The 21316-nt window shown below is 46.4% G+C and overlaps 1 protein-coding gene across 2 annotated transcripts; it reads left to right on the top strand.

The window, feature by feature from the left end:
* The first annotated feature begins 7140 nt into the window (after positions 1-7140).
* LOC101399871 (dehydrogenase/reductase SDR family member 4) lies at positions 7141-20931 on the top strand. 2 transcript variants are annotated; one of them, XM_004421207.3, is made up of 8 exons: positions 7141-7305; positions 8448-8625; positions 12595-12696; positions 14739-14809; positions 14906-14957; positions 15251-15385; positions 15813-15856; positions 17375-20931. In XM_004421207.3, exons 1-8 carry the CDS (start codon positions 7172-7174, stop codon positions 17487-17489), a joined length of 831 nt encoding a protein of 276 aa, XP_004421264.1. In that variant the 5' UTR covers positions 7141-7171; the 3' UTR covers positions 17490-20931. The 2 variants fall into 2 exon arrangements, with proteins under 2 accessions (XP_004421264.1, XP_087279461.1); XM_087423335.1 differs by lacking the exon at positions 15813-15856.
* Positions 20932-21316: the final 385 nt, after the last annotated feature.

The raw sequence follows: 21316 nt of genomic DNA, 5'->3' as shown, positions 1-21316 counted from the left end.
AGCTTTGTCTTAAACATCCCTCTTTCAAGAAGCTTTTCCAGACCACCCCGACTAAAAATATTCCCTCGCTCCTCTGAATTGCCCATGCTATTCTACTTGAAATTATTTTATGGCACTTTTTCCACTTTCCTCTTTCCTGTTTGCAATATCTACTAAAATCCTGACCTGGGACCAGACAAACAAATCAATGGACTAAAATACAATCCGGAAATAGCCTCAAATACATGTGCAAATAATAAAGAAATCAAGCCATTGGGGGATAATCAAACAGTCCTGAGGTAACTGGTTAAACGTTTGGGAAAAAATTAACCTGGATCTCTAGCTCACTTCCCATACAAGAACAAACACCTGATGGACCAAAGATTTAAACACGCACACCCACACAAAAAATCATTGAGTAACCACGTGAAAAGTCATGAGTGAATTTTTTATGCTCTTGCAGTAAGAAAGGCCCTTCTAAGCATGACATAAAACTCAGAAGCCATAAAAAAAAATAAATAAATTTGATTCCACAAAAATATAAAACATCCACAGGACATTAAAAAGACATAAATTCAAAAGTCAAACTGAGAAAAATATTTGCAACACATAACAGTCAAATGGTTCATTTTCTCTGATAGAGAGTTTATAAGAATAAATAAGAAAAAAGTAACAACCCCCCAAAAATGGACAAAGCACATGAACAAGCAGTTAGGAAACAGGAAACACAAATATCTGCAAACATATGGAAAAATATTCAATCATCTTAAAGAAATGTAAATCAAAAAAAATTTTTTTTCACCCAGATTGGCAAAAATTAAAATGTTTGGTGAAACTGCGTACTTTGAAGGTGTCATGAAATGGACATCATCCCATTGAATTGCCCTTCAGGGAGGTTCCCTGAAGCAGGAAAGGGACGCAGCTTTTCTGGAGGGCAATTGGCAATTTCAATCAAAATGTCAAAGGCACATACCCTTTGCCTTCTCCCTTTGACTACTGACCTGGGCTGACTACAAGTTCTCCCAGCTATGTGTATAGCAACCCTATTGCAACATCCTACGTATCAGAGAAAAGCTGTAAACAACTCAAGTGGACTCCAATAGGGGACTGACAAGCGATACTCCATCCAGATAATAAAAGAGGGAGTAAGAATGAGGTAGACCTGTATGGCCTGCTAGTCAGAGGTCTCCAAAATAGACCAACACGTTAGGAGCATGCATGTACTCGCGCACGTGCACGCATACACACACACATTGACACACACAACTGAGTCTACGTAAAAAATGATGGACACTGAGTAGGGTCTTTAGACTGGTTAACGGTATTGCACCAATGTCAATGTCTTGATATTGTGCTACAGATGTCACCATGGGGACTCTATGTAGTACTTTTGAGCCTATACTTACTGTGAGTCTATAATTATTTAAAAATAAAAAGTTTTTTAAAAAACAAAGTGCAGAAAATGTGTATTGTATGATTCCTTGTTTTTTCACAAAGTATCAAAAAGTAATAACACACCCTGTGTCATTAAATTCAAAATGAGTGGACAGAGTATATGTAACCAGAAGGACAAACCCACCCATCCCCTTCCCTCCTGAGAGTTTGCTCAAGGCAGAAGGATAATAAATTCTTAACCTATCCCACTTCCTTTGCAGAGATGAAAAAGTGCAGACGTGCTCAAGAATTTGATCTAGCCCAACAAAGAGAGAGCCCTCAGAAGTAGACTTTGCCCTTTGGCGAGGCTTGTGATGGGCCCCATTCATTTCACACCATAGGCCTCTTACACTGTTCTAAAAGCAGGACAGGGGAACTGAAACTGCTTTGCATGATAATGTCAAATATCATCTCCAGAGAGGGCAGGTTGGCACCTCTAGAGAAATGGTTCTCTTTCTTAATGTGGATTTAGACTGCATTGTCCCTAAGAACTGCTGTTAGTTCTTGGAAGGAGTGTGTGTGGGTGTGGGTGTGTGAGTGTGTGTGTGTGTGTGTTCAGTTGATCCAGAAATTCCTCACAGGAAAATGGAATGCCTCAGGAGGGGTGAGGGGACACTTCTTCATCTCACGCTAGCAGAGAGATCTCAGGAAAACGCGTGGAGCTCCATAGCTGGACATGCACTATTGTGCTGGCCCGAGACTGCCAGAGCCCATCCTGCGATTTTCCACAAAACCCCCACCGAATAACTCACACTGGCAGGAACTGTCGAGCTAGGATTCTTGCCTCAGAATGCCCTGATGCTCTGATTTGGGGGAAAGACAGATCCTCTGGGAGAACATCCTCGTTGTGCTGGGAGGGGGAAGAGGCTGAAGAAAGGAGACTGACAGTGAGTCCTCAGCAAAGCAGATGCCTGGCTGGCATCGAGTCCAAAGGTTTAGTCAGAGTAACACCTGTGAAAGGAAAAGGGAGGAAGCAGGACTGAGAAGGAGGAACCATTAGACGGTGAGATGCAGGTCTGACAAACGCAGGCGCAAGAGGATGTTCCAGAGCAAAGACAGCCCCTTAGAGGAACCCCGTGTTCGGCGGAAATGACGAGGTCTTTGTACCACCATCCTGCTCAGTGCACTGGCTGGGGCCACCCTGAGAAGGAGTTAACTGTCAGCTGGAGGCTGGCAGCTAATCAGGCTCCCAGCAGCCAGCACAAGTCCTTTCTAGAAGGAGGATCTGAGCTGTTATCTGCATCTCCATGTCTGCCACAGGGACTGTCTCTGAGGGATGAAAAAGGGGAAACCACAATTTTGAAAACATTACCAGAAATTTGGTTGTGCCCATAAAGGACCCAATGGGAAGTCATATTAGGTATCTTATTTGGGGGATTTGTCCCCCTATATAGTAATTCACACTACCCCTAAATCTTTAGTGAATTTCTCAGTGCAATGGCATTGTGAGGAATAAAGGATAAGGCAGCTGGGGAAGTGTGGCCTTCCTCATCTTGCCCCCGCCCCACAGCCTGCATCTCAGTGACCACAGGGAAACCATGCAAGGACTATGATCCTGGACTTCCCAGCAGCGACCAGCAGCAGAAAGCACTGAGGCCCAAGATGGAGCCAGCTGCTACCTGAAAATAGATTGGAGGATGCGCCCCACCACCACCACCCCTTCCCAAATCCTGCGGAAAAAAGCAGTCCTGGGTATGAGGGAAAAGAGAAGCTGATGCCTGTCTTATAGGATTCTTTTGCCTGCTGCTGTACAGAGTTCTTGAAAAGGACCTGTACGAAGACTGGATGGATGATTTCTAAACGGTGTTCACAAACAGCTGCTTAAATACAGGGCAATCTGGAAAAAAACTGAAAAAACAGAAATTGAATGAGCTATACAGTAGAGTTATGAGAGTCTAGATAGAGCAATATCTCACAAAATTAATAATCCATTACATTTAAATAGGCAGAGACTGTGCCAGTCTCTGGCACCTACAGATCCATTCACTGTTTTGTTTTCTTTTTTTTTTTTAGTAAATTACTTGCCAACATTTAAAATCAAATATTTCATATTAAAATCCAGATTTCTATCTTCTGTTTAAAAATCCTAAGATCTGGCAACACTGGGCTGGCATTCTCAATGACAAACGTGGGTGGAACTGAGTACGCCCAGGTCTGCGAGCTGCAGGTCAGTGGACCCCACCAATCCCTGTGGGCTGCCAGCCTCGGAGGCCCGGGTGCACTGCCACCTATCACTGAGCTTATGCCCTCAAGCAAAGTTTAACCACTCTGTGTACTATGTAGAAGAGGGTAGGGCAGCAGGTAAATTCACCTTAGAAAAACAAATCCATCAGAACTGGTTAATCTCTTCATGGTAATTTGACCATGGCCATCAATCTAAAACATTTGACCTAGGGCACAAATGTATTTGCACCAAACACAAAATATACACACATCCAAGGTTGTCCATTGTAACATTGTTTGAAGTAGCAAAACACTGGAAGCTTCCTAAATGCTCATCCGTAGGAGACTGGCTACATAAATTATGGAATAGCCACACAATGGAGTACTGTATAGCTATTTTTAAAAGGAAGAGAGAGAATAAAGCAGATCTATTGTGTACCGCTCAGAACGGTCTCCAAGCATGTATTTTAAGAAACGAAAGAAAGAAGGGGGAAAAAGGAAGAAAGAAAAGAAGCAAGCAATTTGAAGGACAGAATGTATAGTATCATTCTACCCAAGGGAAACATTTTTAAAAGAAAAATGCATGTCAATGCATAGGAAACTCCTGGAAAAATACACAAGACCAAGAGCCATATGGGGAGCAGGTAAAAGAAGCATAGAGAAGAGTTACTTTTTAACTTTTCACTTTATAACCTTCTGTCCCTTTTTAAAATCATGAACGTGTTATTTTTATAATTTAAAGAATAGATATTTTAGTGATTAAACAAAAACACATTGGTGCTGAAAGCAAAGTTCCAATTCAGAGAAAATTAATTTCTAAGAAAACTGTCATTCTCCAACAACGTCAGAAAAATTTAGTGTAGCTACCCAACATTGACAGCGGGTCAGCTTGTCATGACTCATTCTGATTTCACATATGGAAATAAAAATGCCTGCCTCACTGGATTAGAAATATTCAATAAAATTTATAAAAAGCACCCAACACTTGCCGACACTTCGTAAGTGTTCAACCAAAGCTGCTGTTGTCACACAACCCTCCCACACTGCCCAGCCCTGCCTTGTGTCAACGATGCATGAGTCAATGGCCAATCTGGGATGGCTATTGCAAAATGCAAGACTTGAACTCCACCCCAGGCGAATCCCCTTCTGGCCCGCAGTCAGCCCTTGAAGAAGATGGGAGTGTAGCCTCAATCACGGAGGCATTTCCTCAAGATCTGCAGATGGTACCACCTCCATACAAGAACAATCCCACTGCCTATTAAAGTTCCCATTTCAAAGAGACTCCTACACACACATGTATTTCCCCCAAAGATCTCCTATCCCCATCTCCAACAAACCAGCTTGATGAGGAGTAGGAGCTGGAGAGTCCCACATTCCTGTCTTCCCTCTACCCTTTCTGTTCACAGATGCCCTCCCTAATGTCCCCTGTGATCTCCCAAAAGAAGTGGTCCTGGAGGCCAAATATCCACCCTGCCCAGACCAGGAGAGGCCATGTGATGTTCACGGAGCACCCGGGCCAGAATTCTCTTTCCCCAGAACCCTTTACTCTTTGGGGTGTGGTCTCCCTCTCTCTTCCTCCCAACCTCAGCCCCTGGAACTGGCTGCCCACCTCTGGGCAGGAGGTGAAGGGAGATCAAATAGGCCCTGCAGGCCTGTCCCTCTGAACCAAGAGCCCTGAGAACCCCGCTCCAGTGCTCCCACAGGCTCTCCCTCCACCTCCACCCCGCACGCAGGTGTAGGGCGCTGGGAAGGGTTCCCACAATGCAATAGCTCTGAACAGGGGAGGAGGAAGAGGAGCGTCACGCTATCCAGCCTCTGTTGTCAATAATTCATGACGTTCAGACTGAGGGGCACCAGTCAGAGAGTCAGCTTGCCCCGGACATGGGGAAAATCAGACTTAAGCCCTCTTATCTCATGGGGATGTGCTGAGGACCGAGCTGAGTCCCGAAGCTGTAACTTCTCGGTGGTGGAATATACTATAAATCCAGTGCACGCTTTTTACATCAATTGCTGCCCATGTACCCCCTTTTGAATCCTGAATTCCTTTTTTAGCTGCTCAACTGACCTACACAAATACTAAATGAATCTTTAGCAAGTATGAATTCTATTAAAGAGCGATCCCCATAACTGAATTTCACAGACCAGGATTCTGTAGGGACTGACATAAGGTTGCCAAACTGGCGATTTCACCAACTAACAACACTTTTCTCAATCTACCCATCTGCTTTCATTATCTTTTATTAACAAAAGACTAACACTGGAAAAAAAAAAGGCAAAAGCATATCTCAGAATAAAGGACTGTCTGTTACATTTAATAAGCTTAGCTTTATGAAACTCATCATATTGTCTTTATTTTTCTCATTTTTGCCTTGAACTAGTGAAAACTTTGTCATCGACCAGCACTCCTTCTCAGTCTGGCATCTGGGAGGCCACTGGGTTAAACCAATTCAGACACTGGCACTTGGGTCTGTGGGGGCCTTTCTACAGTGTACCATAAGCCATCCAGATTTATTAATTCTTTATTAATTCTCCCAGAAACCCAGGAGGGAGATCATTTCAACCCGCTTGGCAGAAGTGAAGGCCGAAGTCTTAGACACAGAATTTATAGCTGGAGAGGACTTTATCCATCATGGACTTCAGCATCCTCCGTTTACTGGTTCAGTAATCCTGCGTTTACTGTGCAGTAATCACTATGTGTTTAGTAGTTTGCAGTTTATAAAGTGCTTTTACATTCAGCAAATATTTATTGAACTAGGGTGGAGGCTAAGATCCGGGGACACAGTGATTATGGAGAACTGAGTGCTCCTGAGCTCTCAGTGTTTGCACCTCGGGTTGGGGGACCTTCCAGCCTCCTTGCCACCTCTTGGGCCCTGTAAAATGCGGAAGTCCTCTTGGGGTGGAGGGTATAAGAGGTCCTGTCCAGGCAGGATATTTGTGCCTGCACACCGGTTACACGTGGTCAGAGTCTGCCCTCCAGTCTTGGGAGGATGGAGGAGACCTGGAGCCAGAGCGAAGGGTGGTGCCAGGCCTAGCCCAGCTGCTCCCAAGCACGTCTGGCTCCCAGGCTCCTCCTCCCTCACCCGAAACCCTCACGTGGTAACTCGGTGGGGACCACAGCCCTCACCTCCAGGGGCAATCTCAAAACATTTGCCCTCCTGTGGGCTGTCACATATGTAGACCTAGACTTCCTTGGAGAAGGAGGTCCATCTTGAGGTTCTGGGAAGCAAAAGCAACCAACTCAAAGCTCCCTCTCCCCCCAGACAAACGACGCGGGCCAGCAGATGTAGAAGGAGGGGGCGGGGAAGTCTACGGGTTCCTACAGCGGGGCGGGCCCTGCGGGAAATCTGGAGGGGCAGGGCTGTCCCACATCTGCCAGGGCGGAGCAGAGGACAGCGGGGCGCGGCGGCTGTGCGCCCGCAGGGGGCGCCCGCGGCCACAGCCGGTCCCCGCGCCAAGGGCCGGCGCCAAGCGGGACCAGCCGTCCGCTCCAGGGCCGGCGGGACACGGGGCGGGACGCGGGGCGGGACGCGGGGCGGCCCGTCCCTCACCCTGCCCCTCCCCTGTCTGAACGTCCTGCGGCGCAGAAGCCTGTGTCATGCGAAAGGTGGGGGAGTTGCTGCTGGGTGGCTGTGCCCGGGTGTGGAAGTCGGTGCACATGGCTAGCTCCGGGGTGGCGCGCCGGGACCCGCTGGCGAATAAGGTGGCCCTGGTGACGGCCTCCACCGACGGGTGAGTTCCCCGGGCCGGAGTCTCTGAGGCCCGCGCTGTCTAGAAACAGGTACTAACCTTGTCCTTTGCCTCCCGGGCCCGTGTCCTCAGGCCTCACACGCAGCCCCGGAAGAAAGGAACTCGGTGGGGACCTGCAGCCCCTCCGAATCCTCTGACCCTGACCCCACCATTGCCACTTGCTGGTCACTGCCTCCTCTGGTTCAGCTGCGCCACCTCAGTGATGCCTCCAGCAGTCCAGTCTCCTCGTGCTCTGGGCTGCCCCAATCAACCGGCCCTACCCAGAGTCTGGGAGGACCAGACGCCAGAAATCCAAGACAGTACAAATTTCAAAAATCCTATCCCACTGCCTCCATCGATTATGGAAATATTCCAAACACTCCATTTCAGCACCCCCACAAGTCTTGCAGAACGGCACCCCTTACCTAGACGAGACCCACGACCCACGTGTCCAGATTCTTGTTTAGCTCAGTAGTTTTGGCCCCCCTTGTCCAGCCTTTCTCACCCACCACTCTTGGCTATCCTGTTTCTCTTTCCCACAGCTGGTCTTTGCTAGATGCCAGCTCTTCACACATCTAAAATGCAGATGTATACAAAATGCTAATGGCTGACAATTGCCAAATGTGTAACCTTTACTCCCAGGGGAGTAATGTAAAGAATTTACCATGTTAACCAGAGACCCACTGGTTCACCTGCACCCCAAAACGTAACTTAGTAGAATTTTGAGCTGCTGTAGACTTGTAAGGAAGATATTTGGGGGCAGGGGCTCTTTTGAGTAAGACCTGCAATCATGGAGGTGGCTGCTGCTACACCCCCAGCTCATTTCTCTCCCCTCAGTCCCTACAGGGGATGGGGCCTCTACCTGTGGTGGGGCCTGTGGAAGGTGATGTCACTTCCCAGGAACCTAGCCTGAGGGCCAAAGCCATAAGAAAAGTAAGTAAATGAGTGCCAAAAATGTACTAAGCTTGTCCATCTGTAAGGTAATGTCTGTACCACTAACCCTATTTAACATATAATACAAACCCATGGAGGTTATTCAGAGGGAGAGCTGGAATTCAGATGCAGGCAGTCTGACTCCAGAGCCCATGCTCTCACCATCTTCCCCTGTACCAGGCTTGACGGTCCTTGTCTCTCTCTGCCCGCAGGATTGGCTTCGCCATCGCCCGGCGGCTGGCCCAGGACGGGGCCCATGTGGTGGTCAGCAGCCGGAAGCAGCAGAACGTGGACCGAGCGGTGGCAGCGCTGCAGGGGGAGGGGCTGAGTGTGACGGGCACTGTGTGCCATGTGAGGAAGTCTGAGGACCGGGAGCGGCTTGTGGCCACGGTGAGCAGCAAGGATATGGGCACAGAGGCAGGAGGTGGCAGAAGGGAGCCAGCCAGAGCCTCCTTCCCTCCTTTTCTGGACAACATGGGTGTGCTCCAAGCCAACACTATTAACTAACACACAACAGTGCGTCTGTGTGCTGGCACCAACCCACCAGCACCTTTTTATTGTATGCCTTTCTGTTATGTCTCTGAGAATCATCCCATCCCAGTCAGAGAAACAAAAACCACTCTAATGCCCCAACCTTGCATCATCCCTTTGGGCTGGTCCTGGTTCTCCAGCAGTTTCCAACCTATTTGGGCAGATGAGAAGAGTAAATACACTCACAATATAGATGTTCCCACCCATATGCTAGTCAACAATCAGTCCCCTGTTCCGCTTATGGAGTCCAGTCCCTGGGAACCTACAGGAGGCAGCCCACTGTGTTTCAGTCACCTACTATGTGCCATTCACTTTGCTCAGAGCCCTACATGGGTTATCTGTAAACCTGACAACCAGCCAAGCAAGGCAAAGACTGCTCTCCCTGTTTACAGAGACTGGTTCAGAAAGCTGGAACAACATTCCAAAGTCCCACAGCTAGTAACGAGAGAGCTGGGAGTCAACCCAGACTTGCCAAGCCGCCTACAAAGCAGCAGGCGTTTCCCCCCTGGTGTCGGGTCAGTCGGCCTGAGGTTCCCACTTGGACTTCAGTCTCAAAGAAAGTGTCTAAGGCAGTCTCAGGGTTCGTACTTGGCACCAGCCTTCTGGCTGCACAAGAAAATATGAACATCCAGCAAAGGAGGCTACTCTTCCCTCAGGCTCACGGCACGCATCTTATTCCCTGGAGTGGAAGGGAGAATCTACCCCAGAGTGGAAAGTAAGGGATTGTGCTAACAGATTGGAGGGCTGGCAGAAATAATTTGGGTAATCTTCGTAGAAAAGATCTCCTTCAATAATGGTAAACAGTGCTATGATAGACTGTGTAAGGTTATTCCATTTTTAAGGAACCGTTTGGCAAGTGCTGAAATGTGTATTGGAAAGAGCCAAATGTGGGTCCAGGAAAGTCACCTGGCTTGGTACAGGCTGCTGGACAGAGCCTGAGACTGGGACCTTATCCTGAGGGTGAAGGAAGCCCTCTGGGATCCTGGGCCAATTAGTAACTATTGGCCCATTCATTCACCGTATGAAATGTATGTAGCAACTTAATATCAAAATCCTGCCAGGAAAACGACTCTCACCTCTCCCAGGTCCACTTCACCCATCCTGCAGTCCTGGCCCAGAAATGGGGCTTGAGTGAGACCTTGAGGAGAGGGCGGACTGGCCAGATGGAGTAGGGACGGGGTTCCAGACAACCCTGCAGAATGAGCAGACAGTCAAGGAGGGACTGAAGGGGCAAGGCGAGCACCGTGAATCCACAGCAGAGAGCAGAGGCTCAGGAGTGCTAGTGGGAAGTGGCTGGTGGGAAGGATAGGGACAGCGGCCTCCATGGCCTCCCAGAGGAGTTAGATGTTCTTGGAGGAAATAAGTCATGGGAGGTTTTGAGCAAGATGAAAATGGTTATTAAAGAAAGATAACCTGGCACTAGTAGGAAGGATATATTGGAGTAGAGAAGACTCCCACCCAAGGATGTCATTGAGGAATTTGTCGCTGTCATTCAGGTCTAGAGCAGTGGTGGTAGGACCAGAATGGATGTCCCAAGAGACATGTAGTGGGAACTAACCAAGATTTTTTTTTTTCTAACTTGCTGTCAGGAAATGGGAACTAGGAAGGATAAGTCAAAACGCCTCTCAGGTAGTTTGTGTGACCGATGTTGGGAGGAGAATCATAGGATCCTTGCTGCAATTTGAGATGTGTTCCACCTACTGCCATCTGTTCCCCTGTGAGGAGCTGCTGCCCTAAGGATGTTACCACCCCGTGGCCTCAGAGCTTCTCAAAGGCGTGATGAGCAGAAACCAGATTAGCTGCTTCTCCACCTGATGATACTTTTTCTTTAAAATATCTATCGGAAGACAGAGCAAGAACTCTTAACCACTTCCGTGTAGTGATCACACAATTTAGAGCCAGACTTAGAAAACTCCTGGGTGGTCACTAATATCTTTGTCATTCATCTTCTACCGTTCTCTGTCTCTCTTCAGTCAAAACCCAGCCTTCTCCCCTCTCCATGCTGATAGGCCCAGAAGGAGAGGCCATGGGCTGTACAGCAGAAGCGAAATTCTATAATTTTTTTGTGTGTGTGTGAGGAAGATCAGCCCTGAGCTAACATCCATGCCAATCCTCCTCTTTTTGCTGAGGAAGACCGGCCCTGAGCTAACATCTATTGCCAATCCTCCTTTTTTTCCCCAAAGCCCCAGTAGATAGTTGTATGTCGTAGTTGCACATCCTGCTAGTTGCTGTATGTGGGACACGGCCTCAGCATGGCCAGACAAGCGGTGTGCTGGGGATCCGAACCCGGGCCGCCAGTAGCGGAACGCGCGTACTTAACCGCCAAGCCACAGGGCTGGCCCTGCAGAAGTGAAATTCTGATGCATTCCACTGTGTTCTCCCCACCTCCAAACACACACACACAGAGCACAGCACAGGCACTTTCTAACGTCTGCTGCATTTTCCTAGTCACAAGGGCACAGGCGAGACTTACACAGAGCCAAGGCAGGGACCGGCGCTCTGTGCCAGGACACCAAAATGTAGAGAGTGCAAGGAAGTATTTATACAGGTTTGAAAAGGTTATGTGATTTTAAATTTTATTAAATTTACATGTCGACAGGCCAGGCATTCCTTCAGCAGTGTAGACACAACTGAGCTTAGCACCTACTTAGCGAGAATAATTAGTTAAAACAGGAGCTGGCAGATGGTGCACATTGTTAATAACACCCCTCTGTGCGCCAAATCGTGAAACTCAAAGTTGATGGAGGGCCCATTTAGTGCCGCTTGCCCAAGGCATCGAAATTGCCAGTTCTGGGCAAAGGCAAAGTCGAGTTTCAGGGGGGTGTACTATTGGCGCATTCTGTTTGGCCACTCATTTGGCCACCCCAGGACACGCCTGTGCCACCTACCTACAATTGATTAAGGAGGTAAGATATTACCGTTCTTGGTTTTCCCGGCTTAAATCTCAGTTTCTCCCTTGAATCTTCCATGCCTCCAGGCCAAAGAAAAGGGGGGAGGGGGAGAAAATGACATCCTGATCAAGGGTGGGACTGCTTCAAGCCCAGGCTGGTGTCCTCTCCGTCATGGTTCTCCTGGGGAGCCAGTTTCATAGTGACCCCGACTTACTTTCAGAGAACTCTTGTGAATTAGCTCTGCATTACAAAGTAGGAGACCGACATCAGTTCTGCCACCACGAACCAGCTCTGTGCCCTGAGCAGATCACTTCACCTCTCCCAAAGACCCAATGAGCAGGCTTCCTGTTCTTAGCCAGCCCTGGTATGTTGTTACTGAGCACATGACCTTGAGCAATTAACTTCCCTGGACCTCAGTTTCATCAGCTTCTCCATGAGGACATTGGGCTAGATGGCCTCAAAGGCCACTCCCAGTGATAACTTCCTCTGAGTCTTTTTAAAGTGGTTTCTCCCATGCAGGTACGTGTGGACAGACTGACTTGGATATCATGGTAACTCACCCAAGGAGAACTGGATAGTAAGCACTCGGAGAAATGGGGCAGAGACTTGGTGTGAAAAGAGGGAGGATCTAGAAATGGGTTTTGAGGTGAGAGCTGAAGCCGTGGGAATGAAGGAGCTCCCCAAGGGGAAAGTATCAAGAGCAAAGGACTGGTGACAGCCTTAGAAGAAGTGGGGGCAGGAAGAAGAGACTGCAAATGAAATTAGACAGCCTTAGATGTTTAGCAGCAGAGCTTAGGGTAGCTTTGGAGAGAAATATTTCGAGAGAAAGAGCTGTCATTTTGACATCATTTTGTTCCTAATGACTGCTTTATCAACATTGGGAAATGCACCCCGCTTCCTGACCCGCAGCCCTCATTTCAGACCTTCTTCTCTCCAGGCTGTGAACCTTCATGGGGGCATTGACATCCTGGTCTCCAATGCTGCTGTCAGCCCTTTCTTTGGAGATATAATGGATGTCACCGAAGAGATGTGGGACAAGGTGAGAGGGGATTAAAGCAGCAGGAGGTGGGCCTCAGAAAACAGCACATACTCGGTCCGCTTTTAGAATGTGTTTGTCAAGTGCAATATCCATGTGACGAATCCTCACGATGTGCCCCACACCTGGAGTGCACCTGCTAAAGGGCGAGTGGGAGGTAGCTTCCTCTGTCCCTGCCCTTCTCTTTCGTTTCTGCTGCTCCTCACTTTTGTCTTCTTCCGTTTGCTCCTTGCTAGCCTTCTTCTGCTTCCCTCCCCCACCTCTCTCCCGGTAGGTGCTTATCCAGGCTCTTCTTCCTGGTTTATTTCCAGCAGAGACATGGCAGCTAATAGGCCAATAACTAATACACTTAAATATACACACCACCCATCCTCTTTTCAGCTGCCAAAAAAGAATGATTTCTCATTAGTCGGAAAACTGTAGTAGCTGCTAGTTCAGTGAAATACCAATTCTGGTGAAATCACCAAAGTTGCCGCTTTATATGATACAGGGTTTGAAAAAGGCCTGTGCTCTCCTCCTCTTACTGCGGTGTCAAGGAAATCTGAGCTCATGATGTCTAAGTTCAAGTGTGGAATACTGGTTTTTATGTGAGCGTGTATAATTACCTTATATTTGTAATATATTTCACACACCAAGATCTTTTAATTATAAAGCCTTAATTAAAATATTTGTCTTTGTTTACTAAGGTTACTATTCCTCCATGATTTGGAAATGCTAAATTTTTTATGACCTCCCATGGTTTTGCTTTTTACTCTGATGTCATCAATAACTTCTCAACACTGAAGTTTAAGGATACTAGAATATTAGAGTTTATTTATCAGTGTTTCACAGACATAAAGATCAAAGTGCAAAAGCCCTTCAGTGAGTCACTTCCTGATTGATATTCTTTAAAGGAGAGAAACATCTTTCATGAGCAGTCTGAATAGAGGCCACATGAAAATCAGTTTTAAACCAAGTAATTTTTCTTTTTAGTTTGCATTTTTTTTAAACATCACAGTACATCAAATCTAAATGCGATGGTTGATCCTTCATTGGACCCTGGATTTTTAAAATAGGGACATTTGGGGGACAACTGAGGAAATTCTATTATGGACAGCATATTAGGTAAAATCATTATTATCACTGTTAAATTTCTTGGGTGTGATAATGGATTGTGGTGTATCAAAACGTCCTTATTCTTTGGAAATAATGCTAAAGTATTTAGGGCTAGAGCATTATGACATCTGCAACTTACCTTCAACGGTTCAGGAAAAAGGTGTGTAGATTCACAGAGCAAATGGGACAAAGTGTGAACAATTGGTGAATCCAGGTACAGCAGATCTGGGTAGTCACTGTACTTCTATTTCAACTTTTCTGTAGATTGAAATTTTTCAGAATAAGAAGCTAGCCTGGGGGGCCTGGGGGGGGACCATCCAACAGCACCTAGAACCATGTAAACAAAGGTCATGCGTCTGTTTTAAATTATGGGTGTGGGGTTTTGATTGTAGCCTATGCCCCGGCTTCCCCAGAAAGTGCCTCCTCATGATCCCACTGTCCAATAAATGTCCAGCCAGACACTCCATCCTGGAGGGCCAAGAGCATCTCACTCCCTAAGCTCAGAAGGCAGAGAAGTGCTGGAACAAGCCCAGGTGCTCCAGGTGGGGCCCCATGTTCCCTGAGAAGCACGGCCACTCAGGCAGGTCCACGATGCTGACCCACTTCCAGGCTCTCCCTAGTTGGAGGAAACACAGAAAATCCAGCTCAAATCCAAAACAGCCCTGAGAGTTTAGGTCCATTCTGGGCCAATCCTACTTGGCTGATTAGGAAAGATGAACCAGGCTCCATTCTTTCTCACCAAACCTAATATGTCAATCTCTAGCTGAATCAGCCAGTGAAAGACACTTCTCCCTGGGCCTTGGTCTCTTCCTGTGTAGCGTCCAGGTAAATCGTCTCTAGGATCTCCACCAGCCCTAACAAACAGATCCCAGGAACCCCACTATAACTCCTCATTGCCCTCTTCCTCCAGCTCCCTTCCCTCACGCAGTTTCCCCTTCTCTCAATTTCAGGTTCTGGACGTTAATGTGAAGGCCTCAGCCCTGCTGACAAAGGCAGTGGTGCCAGAGATGGAGAAACGAGGGTACAGAGCCTGAGAGGGAGCCTGGGGGTGATGGCCGCACGCGGGCTGAGGGCAGGGGTCTCCGCTGGGAAGAGGGTCATTCTCTTCTTTTTCCAGAGGCGGCTCAGTGGTGATTGTGTCCTCCGTAGCAGCCTACATTCCGCTTCCCGTAAGAACCCTTCTCTGCTACTTCCATCCCTTCTTCCATCCTACATCCTTCTACCCCTCCAGCCACCCTAAGAAGTTTCTGTCCCCTTTTGGAGTCACACCAAGTCTCTTCCCACAAAAGAGATGCCTTGCCTCCATGAACCCCAACCTAGAGGAGGTTTAGCCACAAGACAGTCTTCTAACTGGGACCCTTCCTTCCAGGAGATGCCCTAGTATCTACTGCCCTTTATGTCCTATGATAAAACCAAGAATAAACTGGAAACAAAGAGACTAACCCATTCTCTCCTTCCCCAGGACCTGGGCCCTTACAGTGTTAGTAAAACAGCCTTAGTGGGCCTTACCAAGAGCCTGGCCTTAGAGCTGGCCAAAAGGAACATTAGGGTGAACTGCCTGGCGCCCGGACTCATCAAGACTGCCTCCAGCCAAAAGGTGAAGAAGGGGAGTCCTGCATCCCCCTGGGGATCTTCCTGCATGGAGGAGCCCAGCGCCTAGATCCTGTGCTCTGAACCACTTCCGCCCCCCGCCCCCGGGCTTTTCCATGTTCCCACTCCATACCAGCCACCTATCCAGACCAGACCCACACACACTACTAAGGAATTTAGACTCTACTCACGCTGTTTCATAGTTCCTTAAGTGGGTGAGAATCAGGGAGGCCCAGTGAACTGCCTCACTAGAGCCTGAAAAGAATGAAACAGAAGAGGGTGGTGAGGAAAGACTGGGAGCTAGGAAGGACTGGGAAGGGAAAGGGGTCGTCTCTCTGTCCTGCCTCTTGATGGATGTGAGGGTGGGCAGTCTCCCCGCTCTGTCCCTCTGTTTCCTCTTCTTCCACATAAAGATATTTCCCTTTTTCCTGCAGTTGTGGATGGACAAAGAAATTAAAAAAACCTTACAGATAAGCAGGTAAGGCTGTCACAGAGGACGGTTAGGAGGGATAAAGACAAAGGGTCTGGTCCCTCACACAGCCCCCAGCTCACTGTCTCTTGGTCCACAGACAACATGGGCATGCTCTCCTCTGCCTCACAAGTTCATGAACACTGCATCACTAGAGTGTGTGTGCAAGGAGTCTGCTTCCATTGCAGAAAACCAAACGGAGGCATCTGGGCTTCAGCAGAGCATTGCTCTGGGAGAGGCCCTGACTCCACCTGGGCCTCCACCTCTGGGCATCTCCACCAGGGACCAAAACCAAAACCATGCTTCTTTAGTTCCCCTTGAATAAGAAGAGTCATGTTTCCAAAGCTCAGATTGGTGATCCTACAATCCAAGTAAAAGGAATGAAGAGCTTCACTAAGTCCCAACACTCCCCTTACCTAGAAAAACTAGCCTCTTCCCCGAAGGGCTGGCCCAACTGTTCAGGCACCTTCATCTGGCTCCTTTTCCTCTAAGTTCCCTGCCTCTCTCCAGCTTCTGGCTTCTGGGAACTCTCTTGTTTTTAGCTTCTCTACATTGTCCCCTCAAGGACACATGCCAGCAATGCCTCCTCTTTACCAGTCCAAACATCCCAGACTCCCTCCAGCGTTCCCAAAGCCATTCTGATGTCAGGCATGAGCTGCAGGCCTAGTTCACAACTCACTAATAAGTCAGAGTCTTGTCATCCTGGAGCCGCAGTGAATGACCCAGACCCGAGCTTCTCAATCTTGGATGCACATTCTAATCAGCTGAGGTGCCTGTGAAACTACAGATGCTCAGACCCCACTCCCAGAGATTCTTTCTTAATTGGTTCAAGGTAGGACCCGGACATCTTTTTTTGGCAGCTGGGGGTGGCGGGGGGGAGTGGACGAAGTTAAGCCTCCCACGATTACAATGTGCAGCTAGGATGCAGAGCCACTGATGCGGGCCTTCTAGGTCTAAGGTACTCACTCCACCCACCGCCGCAGCATTTTATGGCTCTTAGATTGAAGAGTTCCCTAACCATGCAATCACTGATACAAACACTGAGAATTAGCACATTCTCACAAAATGAACCTGACTTTAAGGGACAAAAATAGATTCCTGAAAAAGTTGTTTGTGAATTGAAGCTGTACAAATGGAATCATTTTCAACAAACCATTTACTGTCTTACAGACTCCCTGATGCTTGACTAGTATGCACACATGTGAAACAAATCTTTGAAGTATGAAATAGCTGCTCACCAGTTTATATAACTTTGGGTTTGGGGGTCCTGAGTTCTCTAAAAAACAAAGTGTCTCTATATTTTTTTAATATAACATGTAGTGGTTTTTGCAGAATACAGTATTCATGCATTATTTACTCTAAAAGCTTCTCTTCATGGTAACCCTATTTGATGGACAGGAAGCTTGTACCCTGGTCCTGAAAAATCATGATACTCTTTGGTTAAACAAATTTCATTCCCTGTGGGGCAGGTCATGGGGCCTGGCCTGTTTGATTTTTACTCTCTTCCTTGTTTCTTCTCTTCCCCAGGTTAGGCAAGCCAGAGGACTGTGCAGGCATCGTGTCTTTCCTGTGCTCTGAGGATGCCAGCTACATCACTGGGGAGACAGTGGTGGTGGGGGGAGGAACCCCATCCCGCCTCTGAGGACCTGGAAAGAGCCCAGCAGGGCAGAGATTGGGCTCCTACTCCTGAGTCCTCTCCAGCATTCATCAACTAGCCTTTACCACCTCTGCCTATCATATTGCTCACCTTATGCCCCCAAAATCAATTCTGCCCTGCAAAAAGATCCAGCGTTCCCTGCGGTCAAGGTGTGGTCTTATGAGGATTCCCGCTGTTGCTGTAGCCTAGGATAAAGACTTCCCCCAAATGAAATAGAGACTAAAAAAACAATAGAAAAAGTTAATAAAACCAAGAGCTGGTTCTTTGAAAAGATAAACAAAATTGACAAACCTTTAGCTAGACTCACCAAGAAAAAAAGAGAGAAGCCTCAAATAAGTAAAATCAGAAATGAAAGAGGAGAAATTACAACAGACACCTCAGAAATACAAAAGATTATAAGAGAATACTATGAAAAGCTATATGCCAACCAATTTGACAATCTGGAAGAAATGGATAAATTCTTAGAATCATACAACCTTCCAAAACTGGATCAAGAGGAAGTAGAGAATTTGAATAGACCAATCACCAGTAAGGAGATCGAAACAGTAATCAAAAACCTCCCCAAAAATAAAAGTCCAGGACCAGACGGCTTCCCCGGTAAATTCTACCAAACATTCAAAGAAGACTTAATACCTGTCCTTCTCAAACTCTTCCAAAAAATTGAGGAGGGGGGGAAGCTCCCTAACTCATTCTACGAAGCCGACATTACCCTGATAGCAAAACCAGACAAGGACAACACAAAAAAAGAAAATTACAGGCCAATATCACTGATGAACATCAATGCAAAAATCCTCAACAAAATACTAGCAAATCGTGTACAACAATACATTAAAAAGACTATACACCATGATCAAGTGGGATTTATTCCAGGTATGCATGGATGGTTCAACATTCGCAAATCAATCAACGTAATACAACACATTAATAAAATGAAGAATAAAAATCACATGATCATCTCAATAGATGCAGAGAAAGCATTTGACAAGATACAGCATCCATTTATGATAAAAACTCTGAATAAAATGGGTATAGAAGGAAAGTATCTCAACATAATAAAGGCCATATATGACAAGCCCACAGCTAATATCATCCTCAATGGTGAAAGACTGAAAGCTATCCCTCTAAGAACAGGAACCCGACAAGGATGCCCACTGTCACCACTCCTATTTAACAAAGTACTGGAAGACTTGGCCAGAGCAGTCAGGCAAGAAAAACAAATAAAAGGGATCAAAATTGGAGAGGAAGAAGTGAAACTCTCACTGTTTGCAGATGACATGATTTTATATATAGAAAACCCTAAAGAATCCACCAAAAAACTTTTAGAAGTAATAAACGAATACAGTACAGTTGCAGGATACAAAGTCAACATACAAAAATCAGTTGCATTTCTATACACTAACAACGAAGTAGCATAAAGAGAAATTAAGAATACCATCCCATTTACAGTTGCAACGAAAAGAATAAAATACCTAGGAATAAACTTAACCAAAGAGGTGAAAGATCTGTACACTGAAAACTAGAAAATATTGCTGAAAGAAATTGAAGAAGACACAAAGAAATGGAAAGATATTCCGTGCTCTTGGATTGGAAGAATTAACATAGTTAAGATGTCCATACTTCCTAAAGCAATCTATAGATTCAATGCAATCCCTAGCAAAGTTCCAACAACATTTTTCACAGAAATAGAACAAAGAATCCTAAAATTTATATGGAACAATAGAAGACCCCGAATAGCTAAAGGAATGCTGAGAAAAAAGAACAAAGCTGGAGGTATCACCCTCCCTGATTTCAAAATATACTACAAAGCTATAGTAACCAAAACAGCATGGTACTGGCACAAAAATAGACACACAGATCAGTGGAATAGAATCGAAAGCCCAGAAATAAACCCACACATCTATGGACAGCTAATCTTCAACAAAGGAGCCAAGAACATACAATGGAGAAAAAAAAGTCTCTTCAACAAATGGTGTTGGCAAAATTGGATAGCCACATGCAAAAAAATGGAAGTAGACCCTTACCTTACACCATACACAAAAATTAACTCAAAATGGATTAAAGACTTGAATGTAAGACCCGAAACTATGAAACTTCTAGAAGAAAACATAGGCAGTACGCTCTTCGACATCGGTTTTAGCAACATATTTTCAAGCACCATGTCTGACCGGGCAAGAGAAACAATAGAAAAAATAAACAAATGGGACTACATCAAACTAAAAAGCTTCTGACAGCAAAGGAAACCATCAACAAAACGAAAAGACAACCTAATAATTGGGAGAAGATATTTTCAAACCATATATCTGATAAGGGGTTAATCTCCAAAATATATAAAGAGCTCATGCATCTCAACAACAAAAAAACTACCAACCCAATTAAAAAATGGGCAAAAGACCTGAACAGACATTTCTCCAAAGAAGATATACAGATGGCTAACAGACACATGAAAAGATGTTCAAAATCATTAACTATCAGGGAAATGCAAATCAAAACTACAATGAGACATCACCTCACGCCCGTCAGAATGGCTATAATTAACAAGACAGGAAACAACATGTGTTGGAGAGGATGTGGAGAGAAGGGAACTCTCATATACTGCTGGTGGGAGTGCAAACTGGTGCAGCCACTATGGAAGGCGGTATGGAGATTCCTCAAAAAATTAAGGATAGAACTACCATATGATCCAGCTATTCCACTGCTGGGTATTTATCCAAAGAACTTGAAAACACCAATGCGTAAAGATACATGCACCCCTGTGTTCATTGCAGCATTATTCACAATAGCCAAGACTTGGAAGCAACCTAAGTGCCCATCAAGGGACGAATGGATAAAGAAGATGTGGTATATATACACAATGGAATACTACTCAGCCATAAGAAATGATGAAATCCAGCCATTTGTGACAACATGGATGGACATTGAGGGTATTATGCAAAGTGAAATAAGTCAGAGGGAGAAGGTCAAATACTGTATGATCTCACTCATTAAGTAGTAGACAATAACAACAAACAAACAAACACATAGAGACAGAGATTGGATTGGTGGTTACCAGAGGGGAGGGAGGGAGGAGGGCGAAAGGGATAATTTGGCACATGTGTGTGGTGATGGGTTGGAATTAGTATTTGGGTGGTGAACATGATGTAATCTATGCAGAAATATAAGTATAATGATGTACACCTGAAATTTATACAATGTTATAAACCAATGTTACTGCAATAAACAAAAATTTAAAAAAAAAAGACTTCCCCTGAGAACACAGGGCAGGCCTGCTGAGAAGACTGAGTCGTGTTGGAAAAGACCAACTAATATTTTGGGGAGGCATCAGGGGAATTTCAGGGAAATAGGAGAGAAGGAATCTGGATTAGAAGAAGCAGGGCTGGATATTAACAACTTGCAAATGAAGTGCAAATAAAATGCAGATGTTCCTGTTGCTTTGAATCACTGTGTTCATTTTCCAGTGTGGGGTGCATAGATGTGGTAGCCGAGCAGAGAGCATAAGTCTGAGAGGACTGGATCTCTGGATCCCCCCAACGCCCCTCCCTGTCTCCAGGACCTGAGTCTAATGCTCAGGGGTGGAGACGTCTGCAGAGCTGCCAGCTGGGAGGAGGTGGCACGGGAATTCCCAGGTACTACTGTCGGCCTCACACCCGTGGGGATGGTGCCAAGGACGCCGCAGGGATCCCCGAGGCCGGGCGAGCGGGAAAGGAAGGACAAACTCCCCCAGATCCAGCGAGGTCCTCTCCCGGCATCGCCCCCGCCCCCGAGTTCCCTCGCGGGTCAGCAAGGACGAGCTGGACGGGTCCTGAGCAAGCAGT

The sequence above is a fragment of the Ceratotherium simum genome, chromosome 3, assembly GCF_057802395.1.
Source record: "Ceratotherium simum simum isolate JZ-2026a chromosome 3, ASM5780239v1, whole genome shotgun sequence".
Lineage (NCBI taxonomy): Eukaryota > Metazoa > Chordata > Mammalia > Perissodactyla > Rhinocerotidae > Ceratotherium > Ceratotherium simum.
Note: the sequence above shows the minus strand (reverse complement) of the source record. Positions and strands in the feature narration are given on the sequence as shown.

Bases quoted from the DNA above. Each gene is read 5' to 3' on its own strand.
- LOC101399871 (XM_004421207.3), top strand. From the start codon at position 7,172: ATGCGAAAGGTGGGGGAGTTGCTGCTGGGTGGCTGTGCCCGGGTGTGG. The intron at 7,306-8,447 runs GTGAGTTCCCCG...CTCTGCCCGCAG, and splicing joins GTGACGGCCTCCACCGACGG to GATTGGCTTCGCCATCGCCC. The intron at 12,697-14,738 runs GTGAGAGGGGAT...TCTCAATTTCAG, and splicing joins CCGAAGAGATGTGGGACAAG to GTTCTGGACGTTAATGTGAA.